The 24,187-nt window shown below is 40.1% G+C and overlaps 1 protein-coding gene across 1 annotated transcript in view; it reads left to right on the forward strand.

Annotated features, from left to right (window-relative positions):
* Window positions 1–23,385, forward strand: part of LOC119230344 (methylcrotonoyl-CoA carboxylase beta chain, mitochondrial) — a 45,972-nt gene extending 22,587 nt beyond the window's left edge. The window contains exons 7-16 of the mRNA XM_037491377.2: window positions 1,974–2,038; window positions 6,006–6,105; window positions 6,218–6,313; window positions 8,610–8,682; window positions 12,530–12,606; window positions 14,859–14,925; window positions 16,454–16,610; window positions 17,692–17,806; window positions 20,216–20,301; window positions 23,009–23,385. Coding sequence (XP_037347274.1) covers window positions 1,974–2,038; window positions 6,006–6,105; window positions 6,218–6,313; window positions 8,610–8,682; window positions 12,530–12,606; window positions 14,859–14,925; window positions 16,454–16,610; window positions 17,692–17,806; window positions 20,216–20,301; window positions 23,009–23,126 — 954 coding nt within the window. The 3' untranslated portion in view covers window positions 23,127–23,385. The remainder of the gene's footprint in view (window positions 1–1,973; window positions 2,039–6,005; window positions 6,106–6,217; window positions 6,314–8,609; window positions 8,683–12,529; window positions 12,607–14,858; window positions 14,926–16,453; window positions 16,611–17,691; window positions 17,807–20,215; window positions 20,302–23,008) is intronic.
* The last annotated feature ends 802 nt before the right edge of the window (window positions 23,386–24,187 follow it).

Below are 24,187 nucleotides of genomic sequence, written 5' to 3' on the forward strand. Positions count from 1 at the left end.
CAAATGGCAGGAGCTCATCCTTTTTATAACTGAGTAGTATTCCACTGTGTGTGTGTGAATGTGTGTGTATAGCATTTTTCTGATCCACTCCTATACACTTAACCTTGTTCAGTAGTCTACCATTAAAAGACCTTGTGTACGGGTAGATTAAAAAGAAGCAGTAACAGCCTCATCTGTTTGAGAATTCTAAATTTTGATGCTTGTTTACTGAAAGTTGAGACAAGGCTTTGTAGCTTTCACACGTAATGTGGGGTTGAGTTGCTATAGTTTTCAGTAGCTTAAGGTGTTTGAAAAAAATGCGTAGTAATAACACAAATTTTTGAAAGGGCTTTTGTTCTCCTCCTGTCTTTTGTTTATTTTCTGAACTTGTTATTTAGTAGAGTGAGTTGCTTTTATGTTCTCTATGACTTTTATCATCTTTGTACTTATCACAGCATGAAACATATTATAGGTGTTGACTGAAATAAACATAGTATATCTGTTGTTTACTCCCTTTCACAACTTAAATATCCAGACACTTCTTGTAATTTGCTATTGTCGGACTGAATGTTATTTTATATTGAACTTTTTTGTAAGATGAGAGCCAAGAGTTTAGTACTGGGGGGTGGAATAATTGGAGGTGAAATTTTTAATCACCTCTCCCTGTGGAATAATATTTTATTTAAGACAGAGCTTTTGATTTAGTGAGTAATAAGTCCTTTCTATGCTGTATTTTTAGATTAATATTCATTATTCTTAAAAAAGCATTCCCTATTTGAGGAAAAAGAAACAAATTAGCCAACCCATAGAAGTAGGAGTCAATAAGTAATTCCCAAGTTAGCCATTTGGCATTTAGCACTAAATGATTTTTCATTCTTTTTCCTGTTAGAATTTCACAGACTATAATTAAGTCATCCTTATTTATTAATTGAATTCTTTCTTTTTGATCATACTCTACTGAGTCTTTGATGTAAGTAATCTTGGAGATTCCCCCCTTCCCTATTTTACAGATATTATACCTTTAAGATTTTGTGATTGTAACTGAAATTTATCAGCATAGGCAAAATAAAGGCCTTCAGTACATTTATTGATTGTTCAAAGATGGATAAATCACAATTCCTACCATAAAGGAATAGAGGTTAAAGGAGATAACAGATAGATGCAAATTATTGCAATACAGTCTGGCAGGTGCCCGGCTGGAGGCATAAGTGGGATACTGCTGGATCACAGATGAGCAGGCACTGCTGTGTTGACATGGTGGTGTATTCATAATGAGAAGGCATGGGTGGGTCAGGGAAAGTCACATAGAGTAGGTGACCTGAGGTGGGACCTGAAGGATAAGTAGGCGTTCACCAAATGGTGAGAGGGAGAAGGGGCCCGGCAGTGGAAACAGCACGTGTAATCACAGAGGCATGTGTGTGGAGGCAGCCTAATATAGGGGAAAGAGAGAGGGTTTTCAGCCATAAATGCCTGCATTCAAACCAGGTTCCTGTACTTGCTCAGGACTGGAGTTCTGAATTTTCTGCGCCCCCTGCCAAAGATTTATTTATTTATTTATTTATTTAATTTATACAAGCACTGGATACAGTCAGAAGTCTGGGAGGGTGAGAGAATTCACCAGAGCCAGAGCGGGGAGCAGAACAGGCAGAAGGACCGAAGTACACTGCTGAGGGGAGCAGTGGGCATGGCAGGAGAGGTCTGTGCACCATGTGGGACCCTCGCCAGTGGCTGGGGATCGAATCGATGCTGCAGAGGCTGCAGGCAACTTCGCAACCCAGCGCTTAACTGCTGCGCCACCGGGGAGGCCCCCCGATTTTTCTTTTGTGGACTGGAGATACTGTTCCCTAGCTTGCTGGTCGGTGAGAAGAGAAAATACAGTGTTGTTTAGCCCCATGGAAGAAGGAGTGGGAGGTTAGTCGGGTTAGATGTGTGTGCTCAGTAGGCATTTGTGTGTCTTGAACAAATCTCACCTTCAGCTTTTATCTTCCTTGCAGGTCAAAGCAGCAACTGGAGAAGAAGTGTCAGCTGAGGACCTCGGAGGTGCTGATCTTCATTGCAGGTGAAAGAGAACGGGTTGTTTCCTTCCAGAATTGATTGATTGTTTTTGTTCAAAAGAATTTTAAATTCATTTTTCCAAGCATTAAACTTGACAGATCAAACAGCAGTTTATTTGTTCTCCATCGATTGTTTTAGGCTTCAACCCTTTGTACTGTAAAGTTACATTTCCAAGTTAGAAAGTCACCTTTTTTATTATAGCCTAGAGGGCTGGAGAGACTCAGTTTTCTTGTTTATTTAACAGATATCCATCAAAAACCTATTATTTGCCAGTCACAGTTCTGGGTATTCAGGATAATTAGATAGACATTACCTTTGACTTCAAGGAGCCTACTGTCTAGTTTGGGAGGTAGGCAATAAATAAATAATTACCAAACAATGTTAGACATGTGAATTTATGATAAGGCCTATAAAGAAAGCCTACAGAAGATGGATGGAACCCAGTGGTGTGCAAATGTTATGACTTTGTTGAATTAACATTTGTCAGGTGTAGTACAGGCTGCTGATGTGAGTTATGGTTCAACAGATCACAAAAGAAATTGAAATAAAAGAAGTTTGCTCATAGGTCCTGGAGGAAATATATGGCATGCCTCCAGGGGTCACATGGAGAAGTCAAGGCAAAGTGTAGACAGAGAGACAGGAGCTGGGGCACATGTCCTTATGAGGACCTACGGGTAGAGTGCTAAGGCAGGAACCGTTAGCCTCAGATGAAAAGAGCAGTGTTTTTGCAAGTCCCACAGGGTTCTTATTAAGGGACACATAAGCCATACAGACACTGGGAGACGGGGGAGGCTGTTGATCACAGATGCGTTGGAGAAGTCAACATCTGCTTGTGACTACAGCTGCTCTCCAGGGCACGTGCTTGTGTGAGGGCTTAGCAGAGCAATTCTTCAGGTCAGACACTAGGCAGAAAAAGACCATCTACCTCACAAAATCTCATAAGGATTTAATGAGATGATACATGTACAACAATATCTGCTTTAAATAAGTACTTATAAATGTTAACTGCCACTATTATGTTTGTTGTTGCTATGAACATAGCTGGTCATTAAAGATTCCTTTGTCAGAGAGCAATTAGGAAACCACTGAAGATTCTAAGCAGGGATGTACTGTTATCAGATACTTCATTTAAAAAGCTCTATGCTATGCTAAACGAAGGATGCTTGGAGTGTTGGCAAGAGACAAAATGCGAGACCAGTTGGGTGACTATGTCAGTATCACAGGTGAGAGATTTGGGTAGTTTAGCTGGTTATGGTGGTGGAAACAGTAGGGAGTGAACAGATTTGAGCTCTATTTTAGAGGTGGAATTGAGAAAGTTGTTGAATTTCACATAAGGGAGGTGACAAAGATGATGACTTGAAATAATTTCATTTCCTGAGACCAGGAAGAAGGGAGGGGCAGAGGGATGGAGTATTTTTTTGACCTGATAAATTACAGATTTGAGTATTCAGTTAACGATAAGAAACTGGAGCCAGATCAGTGCAAGAGATCTTTATTTGGCAATTACTAGTATAGAGATAGAATTTAAAACTGTGAGCGTAATCAAGCTTACCTCTGGGTGAATGTAGATAGGGAAGAGCCTGGGCATCAATGGCAAGTGGATCTCAGGGCCCGGCAGGTGCTGTAAACCCTTCATTGCTCTCCCAAACCACAAAACAGGGAGACAAGCAGTTATGGGAGCAGTCCAATAGGTGGGAGAAGGAAGGTAGATTAACATCTCTACTCTCCTGTCAGGCACTGTGGTGCCTTTTGAAGAAAGACTCAGTTAAGGGAGTTACCTTTGCCTGTTTTGCATCCAGGTCTTTCTCTGTGAGCACTTATTATGGACAGATTGATTGTTCTAGGTGTTAGGAGTAGCATGGAAGAATTTTAGGTCTGCAGGAACATAATTAGGCAGATAAAAGAAATACATGAATGAACTAAAAACAATTAAAAAGTAAATGTGCTCATCTGTATCCAGTTTACAGCTGGAAGGTAAAGAAGGAACAGGGAAGGAAATGCCTGGAGTGGGGTTGAAGAAGCCAGAAAAAGGCTTACAGAGGAAATTTGAATTTGCACAGAATACTTATTTGTCTGGTGAACACAACTGTATGCGTGACTCTCTTACCTGGCCACTTACCAGCTGTTACTGGTAGACGGCAGAATGCATGATACGATCTAGAGAATGAGGATGCGGATCGAGTAGCCTGACTGGGGTCTAGACAAAGTGGGCCACCATTGTTTGTAGCTTCTTAACCAGAGGAAGGTGATGGTAGTATCTGCGGAGCCTTTTTTTTTTTTTTTAAACTTTTGACAGTTTAAAGTAAGTAATCTGGTGTCCATAAAAGTTGAAGGCTGTATATCAAGTTAGACATGTAGGTTCTGGAATTAATCTTACATTTGCTTCACTTATTACCTTGGTGTCCAGATAATTTACTTAACCGCCCCAGCCTCGTTTCCCTCTATGTAGAATGAAGACACGAGTAGTTCTTACCTTGGATTGAGCACAGTGTCGGGTGCATACTAAGCATTCTATTACCACTAGCTGTTGTTATTAATAATAACCTATTTAAAATCATGGAGAAATAATTAGGTGGTAATTGCTTCAGTTTTTTTTTTTTTTTTTTTTTTTTGGAACCATGTCATAAAATTTATTATCACAAATTGCTTTGGGTTCTGTCTGTCTTTAAAAGTACATATTTATACCTCTTTGATTAGTCATCCTTGGGAGTTAATTTGACACAGACTTACATAATATGGTGGATCATCAAAAGTTTCCTTTTCCTGCTGTTTCGGTAAAATACTGGGCAATTTTTAAAAGAAAGCATTTTATTTTATATATTTATGGATTTGGAAGCAATTCCTTCTGCTTCTGTTTGCTCACTGAATTACTACAGTGTAGCTCGAAGTCAGTGATTCTAGCTGGTATTATGTGTCAAGCATTAAAGATGGTCAGTTGCAAAATATATTAAATCAAAGAAGCTGAAGAGTCTACCATCTGCCCAGCATTGGAGAACTGTAACAAGGGGTAAATAAGGTTTTGCTCTTATTTAGGAATACCCAGGTCACAGGTGGAGACTGGCTTGAAACCACCATGAGAACCCAATTCTATGGATTGTCTCCCAAGGGGTTGGCCCACTTTGTCTAGACCCCACTCAGGCTATTCTGTCCACATCGTCATTCTCTAGATTGAAATGTCCATTCTGCTTTCTACCTGCAATACTCAATAAGTGGCCAGGTAAGAGAGTAATGCTGCATGTCCCTAGTAGAAAAGACATCAAAATTTAAATGACATCAGCACAGTCCTTACTCATAAAATGAATTTCAAGTACATATTCTTACCCAACTTTACAGTTTTTGAATATTTTATTAGAAAGTCATAGTTCATGAGTAAACCATCTAGTCAGAACAGAACTAATAACCAGAGCAAGCCCATGCTTCATGCACACCCAACTTATAATTGGATAGGAACTTCCATGGCACTCATCACAGAACCATTTTGTCAATACTCACTTATATGCATGATCTAAAGGACAGTGTCTTCAAGCCTTTGTGTATGTTACCTATGACAGCTTATTCTTGGGATGTAAGGCGGGGTCTCAGTAGTCACTCAGAAATGGGAGGTCATAGATGATATCTTCATTAGGAGCTGTGTTAGGTACAAACACTTTTTTCGTTATACCAACCTCATCATAAAAGTATGTTGTCTGTGGTTGAATCTTATCGTATACAATTTTGCTTGAGGTAATTGGGATGAGCATTATATAGAAGTCTTCATTGGCAAGGCCCTGTGGTCTCTTAGGTCAAAATTGAGAGATAGAAGATGTGGCATCTTAGGAACCACTGGTGTTAATTTTATGTACCTCCCTTTCTCCAGTTTGTAAAAAAACAAACAATTGCCCTTGTTTTATCAGGGACATTAAAAGGAGTAAATTATATGTTTACTGAAGTGTTTTGCACTTATTTTGTTTTACTTTTGCTTTACTCTGTAGAAAATCTGGGGTAACGGACTACTATGCATTGGATGATAATCATGCCCTTCACTTAACTAGGAAGATTGTGAGGAACCTAAATTACCAGAAGAAGTTGGATGTGAGTAGGATATGATCCTTTATCTTTTATCTTACTGAAAAGCATCTTGACTTACATTGCCTCGAAATTATGTCTTTAAACTGGTTAAAATGATTTTTCTATATTTCTGCAGGTAACCATTGAGCCTTCTGAAGAACCTTTATTTCCTGCTGATGAATTGTATGGAATAGTTGGTGTGAACCTTAAAAGGACCTTTGATGTCCGAGAGGTATGTAAAGTGGAACCAAGAGCTGTTAATCCAGCTGTCAGTCCCTTTATATCCATCCATCTTCAAAGCTAAAGTCTGTTTAGATGTGTCCTGCCTAGATGTGTCATGTTGTGGATCTCAGTAAAGATGTAAGGGAAAGATATCTTTCCATAGTGCAGGTGTTGTTATAGGGCAACCCCGATATAAAACGGGTTGCCTGGCTGTGGGTCCTCACCCCCGCCCTTACAAGGGACTTATTAATACTCCACTACAGGCACACACAAAAGGTTAATAAAAGGTTTATTTACAAGGGAAAGGGAATTAAGGAAATGTACAACTCAGGGAGAAAATAGGGAAATAAAGTCTTTAATGCGTCCTACCCTATCTGCCGACCTGGAGACCCAAAAAGCACTCTCTGAGCTGGCTGGAAGCTGTGAGCTGGCGGAGAGTCAAAATGGGGGACCCCTCCAAAGCCCACGTGTCTGGCTTTATACCAACATGGCTGCTTAACCCCACCCTCAGGTCCCAGCCACCTTCCCTTTGGTGGTGATGGGATTTGGAATTTCCAGTGTCTTTGGCTTTGGCCTGGGGTGGGGGGTGGAGTCCTCAAAGCCTGTATGGAATTAGCTTTAGGACATCTTTTTCCCCTAACAGTATCCCTGGTGTACAGTAAATTCTGCAAAAATGAATGAATGAATGAATGAATGAATGAATGAATAAAAAGGGAGACCCTTTCATTGCACAATGACAAAACTTGGCTTGTTCTAAATAGTACTCCATATCCCTGTTGACATTAGGAAGGACACATTTGGCAACTTCACAATTTTCAGCTATTTCTTTTCAGCATTCTAATTCTGGGAAATGTGTGAAATGTCTATTAGTTGTTGGAAAAAAATACCCTTTAGATCAATATGACAGTAGCAAAGAGTAGATTTTGATTACAGTTAGAGACTTTACTCTGAATACAGATTGTTAACAGTCTTATGTAGTCTAGATTGGCAATTTTTAGCTCTTGCATGTAGTCTTTCATTTTGTTCAGTATCCATATTGAGCACAATAATTTTTAAATTAGGATATTATCTTAAGATCAGATTCTATGCGAGAAGCTTTAATATTTTAAGTTATTTTCTCCCTTGACTATAAAGTTAATATGTACAGATGTGAAAAATGTAGAAAATACAGGCAAAAATAACGTTGTTTTTAATCTTACCACCTGACAAAGCAGCTACTAATTTGATGTTTTGGTACCTTGTGTATGTATACGTTTTTATGTAGTTATGATAGTACAAACATACACATATTTTCAAATTCTTCTTTTCCTGCTTGAATTATAAGCAGTCCCCTATTCTTTAAATATTTTTCATGCAACACTTACCTTGGCTAGATTCTAATTCCTGTAATAGTGCTTGCAACATGTTAGACTAGGTTCAGCACTTTTGTAAAGTATTGAAAGGTTCGGAGTGGTAAAGAAGAACCAGGCCAAGTTTCTCAAAGGCAGGGAAAATTTATTGCGCCCCTGGGTGGAATTCACGGTGAAGTCATACACGTTGCCAGGGGGAGGCAGGCTTTTATAGGGTGAGGAGAGATCAGGTAGGAAACTGGATTTGTACGGAGGGAAAAAGTTTGTAGGGCCCGAAAAGATATGTAGGGCGGGGAGAGGCTCATTGTCTGATTTTTCTAGGCAGGCTTCCGCATTCCTGCCCCCAAGTGGGCTTCCTGGTGGGCTTTTGCATTCCTGTCCCCTGCATTGACCTTTCAAGTATAATCGTGTTGTTTTTTTTTTTCCCTAAATCTACATGGAAATTGAGGCTTAGAGATTTTAAGTACCAGCCTATGAGTCTACTTTGCGGTGGCAGAGCGGGGAGTCAGTGCTGATTCTTCATCTCAGAATTATTTTCTTAGGTTCCTTCCCTACTAGTTCCTCACATTTTCACAACATTGTCTCATCTTTGCAGAGTGAGAACTGACCCTCAGAGGAGTTAAGTGACTTTTTGATTAAATCCTTGAGCCTTCCCCCATATATTTCAGCAGCCCCAGCAGCTCTCAGTCTAGCCACCAGCCACGAAGTCTCTTCTGCTTCTCTTGTCTGCAACATGATGCTGTTGATTTTGTAGTAAAGTATAAAATCAGAGCCCACAATGACTTCAGGCCATTGCTTTGCATGTAAAGTGAAATTCTAGTGAGAAGAATTTCTGTGTAGGGGAAATTTTGTGGAAACAACAATATCACCATGAGTTTGTTTGCCTTATATATAACCTTAATGCAAAAATTCTTTTGTTGTATGATTTCTCAGGAACATTGTTATTTTTCTTCTTAGGTCATTGCTAGAATTGTGGATGGAAGCAGATTCAGTGAATTCAAAGCCTTGTATGGAGACACAATAGTTACAGGTATAAAGATGAAGTATTGAAAATATGACTGATTTCTGTTGCTTTGAAAATAAGTGGTCTCTTAAGGCTTTGATACTCTTGGCATAAGCTTTGTTATTTAGAACAGCACAAATGTGTGAGTCAGTATTCAAAAGGAGCTGTTTTGTAAAGATCATTTGTAGTTGAATGGCCTCATGAATCCAGAGAATTTGAAATGATGATGACTGTTTGCTGTGATATAGGCCCTTGTCCTTGACTTTGTGGCTTTAGCTATAAAAAGATTCTTAACTGTAGTAGAATTAGCAGAAGTATTTGTAGTTCCCTCTGTTTCTCTAGATAATGCTAATTACTTTGAAAATTTCACACTGTCTCCTTTGTTCTTTCGTCTCCAATGAGACTTAGAAGTTTTCTGTGATGATTCACTTTCCCAGAAGGAAGCAGAGTGAATTAACCCTTCTCACAGCCTCAAGGCAGACCTAATGTCGTGCAAATACCAGGCAGAGAATATGGAATACCAAGTCCGAGGAATCAGATTAGGCTGTTTATAAAAGTTAATTCATTCATCTAAAGTGTTAACTTTATAGACCTTTGGAGAAAAGGATTTGAAAGATAGACGCTAGGCTCATGCTAATCTCATAAAATTTGTGAATTTTATTTGGTCTTGCAAAGGCTGGAACATGTAGTTGTTAATATGAATACAACATATCAGAGGAGAAAAAACTAGCTGCAGACATCCAAATTGCCAGTGCACATTGAGACTTCAGGATAAGTCACAACACTTGGTCTTGATTTATGGGTGAGAGAGGGTTCACTCTGCTACTGGAATTTATGTTTTTGTTTGAGGTGTTTAAGTGATTAAGAGCTTTTTGTTTGATATATAGACAGGATTTGTCACCCAGTAGTTGAGGATGTAACCCTCATTGTGTAGCAGCTTAAAACAAGTAAAAGCTTTTTCTGCTTCTTTCTCAAAGATGGATGGGGCTGTCCTCAGTATTTATTTTTATGTATTTGCTCCATATGTTATAGGGCAGGGAGAAGGGTAGTCCAAACCCCGCAAACCTGCCTATTCTATGTAGGGTTCTGCCATCCGCCGCATCAATACAAAACATATGAGACTTTAATGGGAAAGAACTTTAATAAAACTAGGAAACAATACAGGAAAGGCAAAGAGTCTAGTTTCTAAATGAAGCACCCAAAGTTACCCTTCCCCTCGTGGGTAAGAGTCCATCCAAATGGGAATGGCCCAGAGCAAGGCCCCAAAGCCTGCCACAAGTCTAAAGCATCTTCCAGTGGGGACCCACAGAAAAGGGTCAGAAACAACCAGACAAGCCCGGAAGGAAAAGAGCAAAATCAACATCAAGATAAAAGCTGCCATTGTCACCTCCCCATGGGTCTCACCCACATCTGTGTCACCCAGTCCACCACCAAAAGACAAGCGCAGTTTCTTCATGTGTCTCTAGGCTCCATGCGCCTCCTTCAGGTCTCCTGGCTCCATCCTGCTTCCTTCCTCAGTCTCTTCTGCAGCTTCTTCTCTCCCTGCTCAGCTCCTCCCTCCCTTGGGTGTGGCAGGGAACCTGGAACTTCCCCCTTTCCTGGGGACCACCCTGTTACATATACATGCTAAAAGACTTGTGGCATTGTTATAGGGCAGCCCCTATTGAACGGGTTGCCTGGCTGTGGGTCCTCACCCGCGCGCTTAAAAGGGACTTATGAATACTCCACTACAGGCACACACAAAAGGTTAATAAAAGGTTTATTTACAAGGGAAAAGGAAATAAGGAAAATGTACAACTCAGGGAGAAAATAGAGAAATAAAGTCTTTAATGCGTCCTACCCGATCCCACGACCTGGAAACCCAAAGGCACTCTCAGAGCTGGCCGGACGCTGCGAGCTGGTGGAGAGCCAAAATGGGGACCCCCCCCCAAAAGCCCACATGTCTGGCTTTATATCATCCTGGCTGCTTAACCCCACCCTCAGGTCCCAGCCATCTTCTCTTTGGTGGTGATGGGATTTGGAATTTCCAGTGTCTTTGGCTTTGGCCTGGGATGGGGGTGAAGTCCACAAAGCCTGTATGGAATTAGCTTTAGGACATCCTTTTCCCCCTAACAGCATCTTTGTCTCCTAGAATACCAGGGGTAGATCTCCTTTCCTCTGTCTCTTCTTAATTGTCCTGGAATACAAGTTAGGTTGGGGAAAGGGAAGAGGAATGAAAAGAAGAGGGGAAGGAGAGGGTGAGGGGGAATGAAGAGGGCGAGGACATTGGCTGGATTCCCAGTTCCTTGTGGTGGGTTGGGATGCAGATTGCCTTGCTAGACCATTTGGGAGATGCAGCAAAGGTGTGGGCTGGCATTTTAGGTCTGAAAGACCAAGAAAAATCTAGGTGACTGTCAAGTCATTGTTTCACTTTATCACCCTAAATTAGCCGTTTAGAAAATAATAACAAAGTAAGAGAAGGCCAGAGTGAAGAATTTAGTGTTCTGGCTAATTGTAGGTTGACATTCTCTCTTATCCATTTTTTTTAAAACAACTTTTGATTACTTGCTGCCTGTCAGTCACCACATAGGCTATGCCTGTCCAGCTTGTCCTTGAAGACAGGGCCTTGTTGCAGGAAAGTGGGAAGCAGTTTTCTTTGACCCACTTTAATAAGCAAAGTTTATTGACTCTTGGGTTCCAAAGATGCTATTGTCATAAGTACGTTTGTTGAAAATCACTCTGGGAAGGTCTCTAGGGAATTTCTTCAGGCATCCAAAGTAATTAGCCTCCTGAAGTCACCTGGAGTGTCTGCTTTGCCAAAGAACAAACAGCCCATTGCCCTTTTTTCTTATTTCACCTGTGTGTCTGTGTGTATGGGGAGTGCTGAGGGTGGTGATGGAAGTGGTGAGATATAATGAAACTTAGGGAAAGGAGAAAGAAAAAAATATGAAGACCGAGAGAATGAAAATGGAGTGATTAATTCTTCCTTGAGACCCAACTGGTTTCTTTCTTGGTTACTACTAGGCTTGATTTTGTTCCTGCTTTTATTAAAAATTGGCCTGTGTTGGGCCTTCCCTGGTGGTGCAGCGGTTGAGGCTGCCCGTAGCCTCTGCAGCGCCGGTTTGTTCCCTGGCGCCGCCGAGGGTCCCACAAAAAAAAATAAAAAAAAAAAATTGGTCTGTGTTGAGTTCATCCCTTTTATTTCAAGGACCTGTCATTACCATAGGCATTTTTAGGCAAGTTAGTCACCTGCAACTGGCCTCAGCTCTGATTGTTGTCCATTACAGGGCTCTGCATCTGTGATCTCTTAGACTTCAGGATCTCCTTGGTCTGGTGTACAGTGGGCACACAGATATATGTTAAAATGAATGAATACACTAAGTCATTTAACCAAACCAACTAGCTGGACAATTTCACATATAACACAACTCTTTCAAAGACTCAGACTGTGACATGAGTGGTTCTCTACCATAGACAAAATCTCCACATTTTATTTTTTATTTTTATTATTAATTAATTAATTTATTTTTAAAGGTTTATTTATGCATGCAAGAACTGGGATACAGTCCAGAAGTGGTGAGGGGTGAGAGGATTAACCAGAGACAGAGTGGGGAACAGAACAGGCGGATTGACTGAAATACACTGCTGAGGGGAGCAGTGGGTGAGTCAGGAGAGGTCTGCTGCACCATGTGGGTATCTCCCTGGCCAGGGATTGAACTTGTGCTGCAGTGGCGGCAGACAGCTTCACAGGTTGTGTCTTAATCCCTTGCGCCACCAGGGAGGCCTCTCTCCACATTTTAAACTTTGATTTGAATTTAAAGAATGTTTAAGTGTCTCTGTTTTGTGAATCAAATCTTCTGAAATAATTAAATCTTTTTAAAAATTTTCCTTTAAGGATTTGCTAGAATATTTGGATATCCAGTAGGTATCATTGGAAATAATGGAGTTCTCTTTTCTGAATCTTCAAAGAAGGTAAGTGCTATTAAAAATGTTTCAAAAATTTCTGTTTCAATTTAAAACATAGCTAACTTTAAAGCTCAGGTAATGAATAAAAATTTATTACATAAAAGTTTTAAGATATTTAACCAGATGCCTTAGTAACCAAAACGCTGTGTGCACATGTGAGCATGTGTGCATGTGAGCATGTGTGTTTGTGCTTGTTAGTGTTTCAAACAGTTTTATTGAGGTTTGCGTTAATATGATGAACTATCTGGAGCACTATTAAAAATCAGGTATTTGTTTTAGGAAAGTTGTTATAAGATAATTGAATTATAACTGCTGTGTATGACACGTACATATTCAAACACTGTAGGAACTCTTCCCTTGAAAGTGTTTTATTCTCTAGTGCTCCATGCATTTGAGGGATTCAGACATAGGAATTCAGGTGACTCTGAGAGGTGATTTGTTTTTTCTCTTCTTCTCCATTATAGTTTTCATTTGATTCTATTTTCCTTTTTGAAACAGGGAAGATAATGAGTTTCAAATTACTGAAAGTCTGGTTTTATTTATTTATTTGTTTGTTTGTTTGTTTTAAGATTTATTTTTATTTATTTATACAAGCACTGGGTATAGTCAGAAGTGCGGGAGGGTGAGAGAATTCACCAGAGCCAGGGAGGGGAGCAGAGCAGGCAGAAGGATCCAAGTACACTGCTGAGAGGAGCAGCGGGTGGCAGGAGTGGTCTGCGCGTCATGCAGGACCCTCCTCCAGTGGCCGGGGAGCAGCCGGGGATTGAACCGGCGCTGCAGAGGCTGCGGGCAGCTTCGCAACCCAGCGCTCAACCGCCGCGCCACCGGGGAGGCCCTGAAAGTCTGGTTTTAAAAGCAAATTCTTAAATATCTTTTTGGCTTAGTACTCAGTATTATACATCATCTCAGATTTACCTAAACTTGAATAAATGTAGTTCATTCACTTACTTGATAATGTTTTCTTAAGAAAAAGCATTTTCTTAAGAACCACTTTTCCTCTTGAAATGATAGAGTAAATAAGATAAAGGGTCTCTTATTAATATAGGTAATAGGAAATTAGCTCTTTCATACCCTAATGGAAGAAAACTCATCTTTGGTGGAATGTTTTTACCAATTAAGTCAGTTTCTATATTTTGATATTCAGAATAGCAGTAAGTGAAAAAGCAGTAAGTAAAAAAGAAAAAAGAAGAAAAATCACCCACATTCTTACCAGAAATAACTGTTAGTAATGTTTTATTTTGGTTGTGGTTGTTATGGTTCCTTAGCTTTTCTATTTTTTAAAACAAAATTGATGATGCCATATACGTAGAGGTTTTGCTTGTTTTCCTTTAATAGTATATGTAGTGAATGTTTCTTAAAATGCGAAGTATTCCTGAAATACTGACTTAATGAATATATAATATTTCAACAGAGCAAATGTCAGACTGAGGCCAAACGCCATCTTGTTGCATTTGTTGGTTGGCACAATTAAGCCCAGGAGGAGTTATGTTGGCTTCAGCCTGACAGTTAATTTGTTGAAGTAAGCCCCAAAGGACTATGTGATTTCCTCATTCTTGTATTTGAGGACGAGCAATCACTGTGATTTTGTACTTGCCAAGGCATTTCCGGAAGTTAAAGGGATCTGCAAATAGAGAGTAAAATATAAAAGGAGGTAGTTTATAAGACTTCATAATCTCTAAAAGATCAGACAAGGAATAGTTATATTTTTATGTCATTAAGTAATTTCCTAAGATCAAGGTTAGAAGGTGTCTAGCACTCATCCAAACTCCTTTCTATTTGGATGTGTTGTGAGAAGGATTTATTTTATTATCACCTTGGTGCAAGAAAGAATATCAGATCATCATCAAAATGTAAATGTCCAAGAAGTGTTTAGATTCTTTTTTTAAGAGGAGAATTACAGAATTCTCTTCCAGTAAGGTTTAGGAAATCTCTTTAACGAGCAGTTCTGTTTCTATTACTTAAGTTTTGCTTGCTATTTGAATGTTAGTGATTGACTTCATCACTGACCCAGCAGTTGGCCTGCAACGTGGGCCAGTGACCACACAGGAGACGGTGCAAAAGCACTGTACAGAAGAGCCAGAGGTCCTCTTGATACAGTCAGCACTCAAGTCCTGCTGTTACTGTTACTATGAGTCAGACTAGCCAAGCAAAGAGCACTCTGTATTATCTTTGACTCTGGTGTGGGGTTGTAGGATGCATGACCATTGCAGATTTGTTCACTCTTCTTTAGAAAGATTTTTTATCTTATTTGCTTTTAGGGGGCTCACTTCGTCCAGTTATGCTGCCAGAGGAATATTCCTCTGCTCTTCCTTCAAAACATTACCGGTAAGGAAATAGCTTGATTGCTTTGGTTGCATTTATTCCAGAACTACACTATCCAATATGGCTCATACATTGGACAGTGCAGATATAGAACCCTTCCATGCTGGCAGAAAAGTTGTATAGGATGTGTTCTTTCTATCTTTAAAGGTTGTTTTTTTTTAAAGATTTTATTTATTTATACAAGAGCTGAGGTACAGGCCAGAGGCGCGGGAGGGTGAGAGGACTCACCAGAGACAGAGCAGGGAACAGAACAGGCAGACTAGTGAAATACACTGCTGAGGGGAGCAGTGACCGAGACAGGAGAGGTCTGCTGCGCCATGTGGGTATCTCTCTAGCTGGCCGGGATCAAACCCACGCTGCAGAGGCTGCAGACAGCTTCACAGTGCTGCTCTCAACCCACTGCACCACTGGAGAGGCCCTTTCTTTAAAGGTTAATGCTTTATGACTCTTAAATATTTGGTGGAGTTTATCCATATGTTCTGTATGAGGTAATTTCTGAGTTACATGCATCACAAACATTCAGATGGCCCCCTTTGCTCCTTCCCGTGCATGCCTATACAACCAGACGGCAGCACTTCCTGTGACCAGTGACCAGTCACATCCTCTGGTCACTGTTCCAGGGTATTGTCTGATGAGTGTCTCCTTCCCAGTACTTTGCTCCCCTTAAAGGACATCTCTTTGGATTTCATGTTCTATAGATAATCTTCAAATGGCAGATGAAATGATTTTGAAAGTCTCTTTTGGTTCTGGAGTTCTTTTTTTCTAGAAATCTTCATCTGGTGGTACCCCTAACTTTGAGATATTTGGTTAAATGCATTTAGAGAGGAGTTATGTCCAGATTGTGACCTGAGAGGATCCTATGTGTAAACCTTGTAAAAGAGCAGATAAGAAGGATTCTGAAGCTTCACTAGGCTTTCTAATAATGATTCATGATTTTTTAGCTGCCAGTAAGTTAAACCTTGTACTTGGGAGATTCCTACATTTTGGTTTTGTTAACTGTCTTGACTGGGTTGGGGGCAGAAGAGTAGAGATTGAATTTGGTTTGCAACATTACATTTGGGGAGCATGTCCAATATTCACTTGAAGATATATAGTGGGTAGGTGAGTAAATTTTGAGCACAGAAGATAAAATGTGTGTTAGCTAGAGGTGAATAGGTAGGTATCATCAGAATATGGATAGGGCATAGAAAATCATGGAGATCGATAAGAACACTGAGAGAAGAGGGTCTCAGGGATAATCTTTGGGTTATTCTGTTTCTTCCACAGAGATGAGAGTAAAGGAATTAAGGAAGTATGATCATATTGTTCTGTTTTGTTTTGTTTATGGGAGGAAGGGAAGGATTGAAGAAAATCAGGCAGCATGGCCTCGGTGTTCTTTTTGAATACAAAATCACTTACAGGGAATAGAGAAGTGGGGGTGGGGTAAGGGGCAGTGAGGATTTGAAGAGTGGTCCTTCTAATACCTTGTTGGAACTGACTTCTGCACATGAATCCCATCACCCATAGACACTGTTCTTGTTCTTTCTCTCAGGATTTATGGTTGGTAGAGAGTATGAAGCTGAAGGAATTGCCAAGGATGGAGCCAAGATGGTGGCTGCAGTAGCCTGTGCCAACGTGCCCAAGATAACTGTCATCATTGGGGGGTCCTATGGGGCAGGCAACTATGGGATGTGTGGTAGAGCCTATAGGTACGTGGTTGTCATGATTTTCTTTGAGAGAATCATATGTCAAGTATAATTATAATCATCAGTTTATTTCAGATTTACTTGAATATAGAATGGTATTCACAAATCTTTTTTTTTCCAACAAGAACCGGGGTACAGGCCACATGTGCGGGAGGGTGAGAGGATTCACCAAAGACACAGCAGGGAACAGAACAGAGTGAAATACACTGCTGAGGGGAGTAGTGGGCAAGACAGGAGAGGTCTGCCGCACCATATGGGTATCTCCCAGGCCGCCCAGGATCGAACCGGCACTGCAGAGGCTGTGGACAGCTTCACAGTGCTGTGCTCAACAGCCTGTGCCACCAGGGAGGCCCGGTATTCACAAATCTTGATCAATTATACCATAATTTGTATTATTAGGAGTGGTGAAGTTAAATTTAATGCTAAAGGGAAGAAATTCCAATGAGAATCAGAAATATTTTGAGATAGCTGATACTGAAAATACTACCAATCCTAGCACGTACAATGTGGCTAGTCTTGCTTTGAGAGAAGCGTATAAACTTAAATAGAATAGAATAGAAGTTAAGTCTGAAAATCAGCCAGCCAAGCAACCAGCTCAAGAAGTTCAAAGAAGGCAGCATATTAGACACAAGAAAATAGAATGCAGGATGTAGTGAAGAGCAAAGAAAGTAAAGAAGAATCACTGAAGCCCAGAGTTGAGTGAAAATGAAACCAAACTTGATAATCCTTTGGTAAAACTAAAGAGAGAAGGCATATATAACCAATGTCAGAAATGGAAGCCAGGACATGAGGGTATTATGAGGGTATTATGAATACTTTTATACCCCGCAAATTAGATGAGATGGAAAAATACAATTTACCAACATAGATGCCAGACTTACCTGGAGAACTTAAAACCCTACCACATGTCAGTCCCACGACTGGAAATTTGTCTGGGGTGGGTTCCAAGCTTTGGTATTTTTTGGTAATCCCCAGATGATTATAATATGCAGCTACAATCAAAACCACTAATTTAAAAGATAAACATGAGCCTCTAGGAATATCTATATTGCACAGTGAACTAATTTAATCATTCTTCCCCCAGCCCAAGATTTCTCTACATGTGGCCAAATGCTCGGATCTCCGTGATGGGAGGAGAGCAGGCAGCCAATGTGCTGTCCACAGTAGCAAGGGACCAAAGAGCAAGGGAAGGGAAACAGGTAAATTCCCTCTCCTCCCCGTCTCTGGATTTGGCTTGCACCAAGGAACCTCCTGGAGGCAGGAAACAGAGCGCCAAGTATCCCTCATGTTCCAGGCTTGGGAGTGGTGTTAGGAGGGGGTTCAACACGTAGGGTCTGCCTCTATTTAGAGGATGCTAACTTGGAAGCCGTTTCAGCTATTTAGACTTGCACATTTTCTCTCTCTTTTTTAGAGCCACTTCCTTTAAGGTGTCTTCTTTGTGGTAATTTACAATTTTCAAGAAAATACTTCAGAAACTCAGCCTATGAGTGCCAGTGGCATACAGATGTTTGATTCTTAGTCATGTACAGTTAGTGAGATTTAAATAAATCTGATTTACTTATTTGATTTCAGAGCAAAGCACCCAGTTGTTTTTTCAGCTTTACTTTTAAATGGTTAAGGATACCTTGAGTGGGAGGGCTCAGTCATCTGACAAGAAGTGGCGTTATTATACTGTGAAAGAGTAAAGGACGAAACAGGGCACTGGAAGCTGATGAAAGGCAAATCAGCAAGTGGTTGCTTTTAACATGGATTCTTTTGTTTGTGTCTCCATTGGAGTCTTCTGAATTTTGCACTGATTTTTGTTAATTATAACTTAAGTATAATATTTTGTGTAAGCACCAAGCATTAAAATGATTGAGGCATCTTCCTGAAATTGATGAAGAACACTGTTTCGTCATAACAGAGTATAAAATGCAGGCGCCCTGCCTTCTCAGATTCTCAGTCCTGCCATTCAGGGATCAACTGGTCAACGTCCTCATTTGTGGAGTGGGATAATATAAAACCAGAGATTGTCCCTGGCCCTGAATGCATCCACCCACGCCTCACATCTCTGTTCGTCTTTTCTAAGCAGAGGAATTCTGCAGACTTAACGTTCAGATTCGTGTTAGCACTAACATCAAAGCAAACACTAAGCTTTACTTACTGTGTGTGGGAGAGGGAGTGAGGGAGCATAAAATGACATTCTACCAAGTATCCACCAGATGGTCTACCTAAACTAGCCCAGCATGGTGATCTCTTATTGAATAGTTGTTCTCTGATTAACTTGATAAGCAGATATATAATTCATCTATTTTATATATGGAAGAAAAAGTATAAGCTTTTAATGATTTTCCCTTAGAGTTCTTAATTTATAAATTATATAAACCACTAAAGTACATAAAAGAAGATTGGATTTGTTTGAAATTCATTTTTTTTTTTTTTTTGGTGTAAATATACTCAATGGAAAATGCTTTTTGGGCGTTCAAAATTAGTGTGCATGAAGATTTTTACATTTGAATTATCACCTATTTCTGGCAAATCTGATGAACAAACTATTAAAGTTTTTAACTAATGAAAATATCTTTCCACTATATGGGAATTTTCAAAAGAGGTTGTTCAAGGTGTGATTGATGTTTTACCCCTCTAAGGTACAATTTCTTTTCAATATTGGCTGTTTTGAACAAAAATCCCTAATTTCTCCACCTTTTTAAACAGAAGCTGCTAAATCCAATGTGCCCCTTTGTTATGTAGTAGAATTCACCCCTACAGTTGTATTCTGCTGGAATACAATGATAGGTGATGTTCTTAGCTTTGACCTTACATCAAATGGCCTCTGGATGTTGTCTCTGATAAGGGAAATGGGATGGTGCACTCACTTGATACTGATGTCTCAGTTGAGATCATGTGTGTTAACATATTGCTTGTAATCTGGGTGAATGTGGGTTGTAGCATTATAAACCATGAATTCTGTTGCCACGCTTTTCTTTTCTTTTTTTTTTTTTTTAAAGATTTCTTTTTTTTTAAGATTTATTTATTTTTTTACAAGCACTGGGTACAGTCAGAAGCATGGGAGGTTGAAAGAATTCACCAGAGGCAGAGCAGGGAGCAGAACAGGCAGAAGAACCAAAGTACAATGCTGAGGGAGCAGTGGGCAGCAGGAGAGGTCTGTGCCCCATGTGGACCCTCACCCGCACCGGGATCACACCAGCGCTGCAGAGGCTGAGGGCAGCTTCACAACCCAGCGCTCAACTACTGCGCCACTGGGGAGGCCCTAAAGATTTATTTCTTTATGCATACAAGAGCTGGGGTGCTGGCCAGAGATGCAGGGAGAGGGGGGAATGGTGAGAGGATTCACCAGAGACAGAGTGGGTAGTAGAACAGACAGATCTACTGAAATACACTGCTGAGGGGAGCAGTGGGCGGGACAGAAGAGGTCTGCTGCACCATGTGGGTCAGCTCCCTGGCTGGGGATTGAACTCATGCTGCGGTGGTGTGGACAGCTTCATAGTGCTGTGTCTCAACCCCTTTTGCCACCAGGGAGGCCCCTGTTGCCACATTTTTCTTGATCTTCTCTTGAGTGGCTCTGTTGTTCCATGGAACTGATTTACTCAGGATCCCTTTTCTTTCAGTTCTCCAGTGCTGAAGAAGCTGCTTTAAAGGAACCCATCATCAAGAGATTTGAAGAGGAAGGAAACCCTTACTATTCCAGTGCAAGGTGGGAGCCAGAATCCCTGATGGCTGCATCTGGGCAGACAAGGCAGCAGCTCTAGGAGATCTAAGCAGTGGGAATGGCCCAGCCTGTGGCAACTAATAAGCAATGTTTGGGCATACTTGATTTTGTACTGTGTCTGTAATGGGAATGCCTGCTGCTGAAATGCCCTTCTCCCAGGCTGGACTGGGGATCTACCCCACTGGTCTGATTCTGCCACCCACTCCCCTTCTTCTCTTATCCCACCTATCTGAAGACTGGGGCTGCAGGGACCCTGCAGCTGGAGGTTGAACCCCAGTGGGGCTGGGAAGTTAGGAGTTAAAATCCTGGCTATGTCTCTTTTAGGAATTAGTTCTAAGTTTGCTTAAACACATAGATTCTGGTGATAGCCCTCTCTGATATTTGTTTTTATCTCACTCTAAGCATGAGATGGGTTGAACACTTACTGGCACTTGCTAACAAGTATATTCGTGTGTTCAGAAGGTGATCAGTCACAGCCAAGGCCCATGTGTCAATGCCAAGTAATTACCTCACACACCATCACAAATCTTGATTCTGTTTGCTTCTTATGCCATTTAATGAGGTAATAAATTTTCCAGACCTGTCCCAGCTGGAGACTTGTTGGCATGTGCTTTCAGACCATTGTTTTCTACCAACAACTTTAATGTTCTGCATTCTGAAGAGTAATCTAAGCTTCATGTCTTCCTTTTATCCCTTGGGCAGAGAGAAAAAAGAAAATAACTATTTGTGTCTTTTAAAATTAAGTTATGCAGTGATTTATGCCATTGACTGGTGATGGCAAACTGGAGAAAATCAGAAGTTAGAATCCATTTCCATCACTTGAACAGTTTTTGTGGCAGGCGCTGCTCTTAGTACTGGGGGCATAAAGACTTGAATATACTTATTTTCAAGAGCATAATTAGTTTCAGAATTTAAATGATACCCTCAGGATTTTTTAAATGCCTGTTTCTCTTTTGTTAAATATGCATTTTTCCAAACAATATTACTAGGTATATTTTACTGTGATAGGTCATTGATTACTTAATTAAGAAAAAGCATTTTAAAGATTTTGATTTGAGATACATGTTCTTTAACCATCACTGAGACATATTGTAGCTAGCAGACCACAAAAGGAAATACAAAACCATATGAAAAGTAAGAGAAAGTGTATATTGTGACTCACTACAGTTTTTTTTTTTTTAATATATAAGATTTTGATTGAAATTCATCAGGACAGTTGAAATATTAAACTTTGAAAAATAGCATATTTTGAGTGAGCCATTAGTTTGTTTTTCAACCCTAGTTGAGATAAGTCATATACTGAGAAAGACTGAAATCCTTTGCTATTTTTATAGTTAAATTATTATTATTTAAATAGATTATACGCAATGCAGGAGTGCAAATGACTCAGATAGACTTATCTCTGGAAATAAAAGTTGAAAAACAGTATGGTTTTTCTGTTAATCTATAAAATTCTAACCCTTCTGTTAAAACAGACGGTGACTTGGAGACAGCAACTTTCTTTCAAATATTAAAGAATTTTCAAGCCAGTTTATGACACCTCCCTTGGATTTAGCAAATCTCAGCTTACAGTTGAATTCTGTGGTCTATTTAGACTTCAACCTGGCTGGATCTGTCTTTTTCTAGATTTGGGTCATCATCTGTTACTATAATTTCCCATGTCTTTCCTTACAAGTTCTGTGGGCAGCGCACCAGTTTTCTATGCTTAGTTCTTTTTATAATCAGACTTTTATCAGGCATTTGATCAGGGCCTTGCACCTGGAGCCACCTTTGATCTGATGGTGAGTGAAGCGGCCCCAGCATCATCTTGCCTGTGGTGTTCCTCAGCTGATGGTTTCTGGATGGAGTCTGATCAATTGACCGGGTTACAAACGACCAGAGTGGCCTTTTATTAGCTGCTGATAGTTCAGGGCCCACCTATGAATGTTTTATGAGCAAGGATTTGATTCATGGCCTGTTGATGAAAGCATGTTTAATAATTGATGCTGTGTCTAGATCCTGAAGGCAGTTTGTTTAAAGAAAGTAAAATTGCCATGTATTAACAACCTTTAAGAAGCGCTATTTCTCATTCATTTTGCTTTAAAATGTTGATGTTGTTAATGCAAACTAAAATTTTACTTAAAATTTCTTCTGAAAGCAGATTAAAGCTATTAGTTGTATTTCCTATTGCAGCAAAAGTTAAGAATTACATATGAATATATTTTATTAATAAAATGGAGACTAGTCATTATTGTCAGCTTAAGAATTTGGGGAGATATCCTTTTTTAGTAGGGACTTTGGTTTGAGGCTGTTACTTGGATTTATGTGGTTGTCCATATTTTAACTGGAATACTTCAACTTGATTTGTATGTTTGTGTGGGCAGAAGAAACAGGGAAGTTTTTCTTGAAATAAGTAAAAGTTTTAAAATCTGGGGTTTTTTGATGTTGTTATAATAAGCAATTTCTGAAGCCATAGCTTCTTCATAAAACGCTCTGTGGGGATCTGGGATTAAAGTCATGACAATTTCCTTCACTTTTTGTTAAATGTGAACATGGTCTCTGTTGTGAGATTATAGGACGCAGATTCTCATAGGTAGATCCATGTATTGCCTGAGGAAAAACTTCTTGGGGATTTCTGGCCATGGACTGTATAATGGCATACAAATGATAGTTGGTGGTAGAGTGCTAATAACTCCTTTTGTTCTTTTCTCAGGCTGTGGGATGATGGGATTATTGATCCAGCAGAAACCAGAATGGTCCTGGGTCTCAGTCTTAGTGCTGCCCTCAATGCACCAATCCAGAAGACCAACTTTGGCATCTTGAGGATGTAACTGGAATAGCAAGCGTCTTTCACTGGCCATGTGCCCAAAATTAATACATGAGTAGCCTTAAGATTTTAGACTTTTCAACATGTAGTTGTTACAGTAATTGTTTCCTCAACATGATACATTGTACTTTCCTAATGAAAAAAAAATCAGTGAAGATATTTATTTGGTAAACCTCAATTCTTTGGAGATTTTCTCAGAAAATTATTTTTTGTGGCTCAGCTTTACTACCTTGTAAATTCCAGGTATTACTGAGGTTATGAAAATATAAATTGTATTTCTATTGAAATGATTGCTTTGCTGATTCTACACAAATGATATTTCAACACGGTAATTTTTTAAAGTATTATTTTTCCCTGAAGCCACTATCATGTTCTCTCCTGTAATAGTCAGGTGTTTCATTGTCTGCATGATGGTTCTATGTCCTACCCATTCTCTTCACCCAAAACCTTGACAACAGCCCTCTCCAAGGTTACCACTGACCTCCATGTTGCTGTGGGTTTCTTTGCTGAGTTTATCTGACTTAACCTGCAGCATTCTAATCACTCCAACATTTCTTCCTAGAAATGCTGTGCTTCGTGTCGTGCTCTGACCCCTCAGGTTTTTTACCGACTTCTCAAGCCATTCTTATGCTGCTACTTTGCAGGTCCCTATGCCTCCACTGACCCCTGTCTCCCACCACCCCTTCACCATTTGTCCTGAGTTTTCATTAGTAATTCATGAATACATTCTCATTCGGAGATCCAAATAACAAAAGTATTTCTTCATTTGTTAAATTGTGGCAAAATATATGTAATAGAATTTGCCATTTTCACCACTCTAATTGTACCGTTCTGGTCATTAAGTAGACACATTCTCACTTCTGTGCAGCTATTACCACCCTCCATCTGCAGAACCTTTTCTTCATCCCACCCTGAAACTTCCCACTGAATACCCCATAGTCCTCCCCGCCCCCAGCCCTGGCACAAGCACATTCTTGAATGTGTGTGTTCTCATGGCCTGGTTTATTCCTGTTGGGCCATTTCAGCCTTTCTGGCTTCAGTTGCTGGAAGGCAGGTGATTCTTGT

Source organism: Talpa occidentalis, unplaced genomic scaffold (genome assembly GCF_014898055.3).
Source record: "Talpa occidentalis isolate TD23 unplaced genomic scaffold, MPIMG_talOcc4v2.1 talOcc4.68, whole genome shotgun sequence".
In the NCBI taxonomy this organism is placed as follows: Eukaryota; Metazoa; Chordata; class Mammalia; order Eulipotyphla; family Talpidae; genus Talpa; species Talpa occidentalis.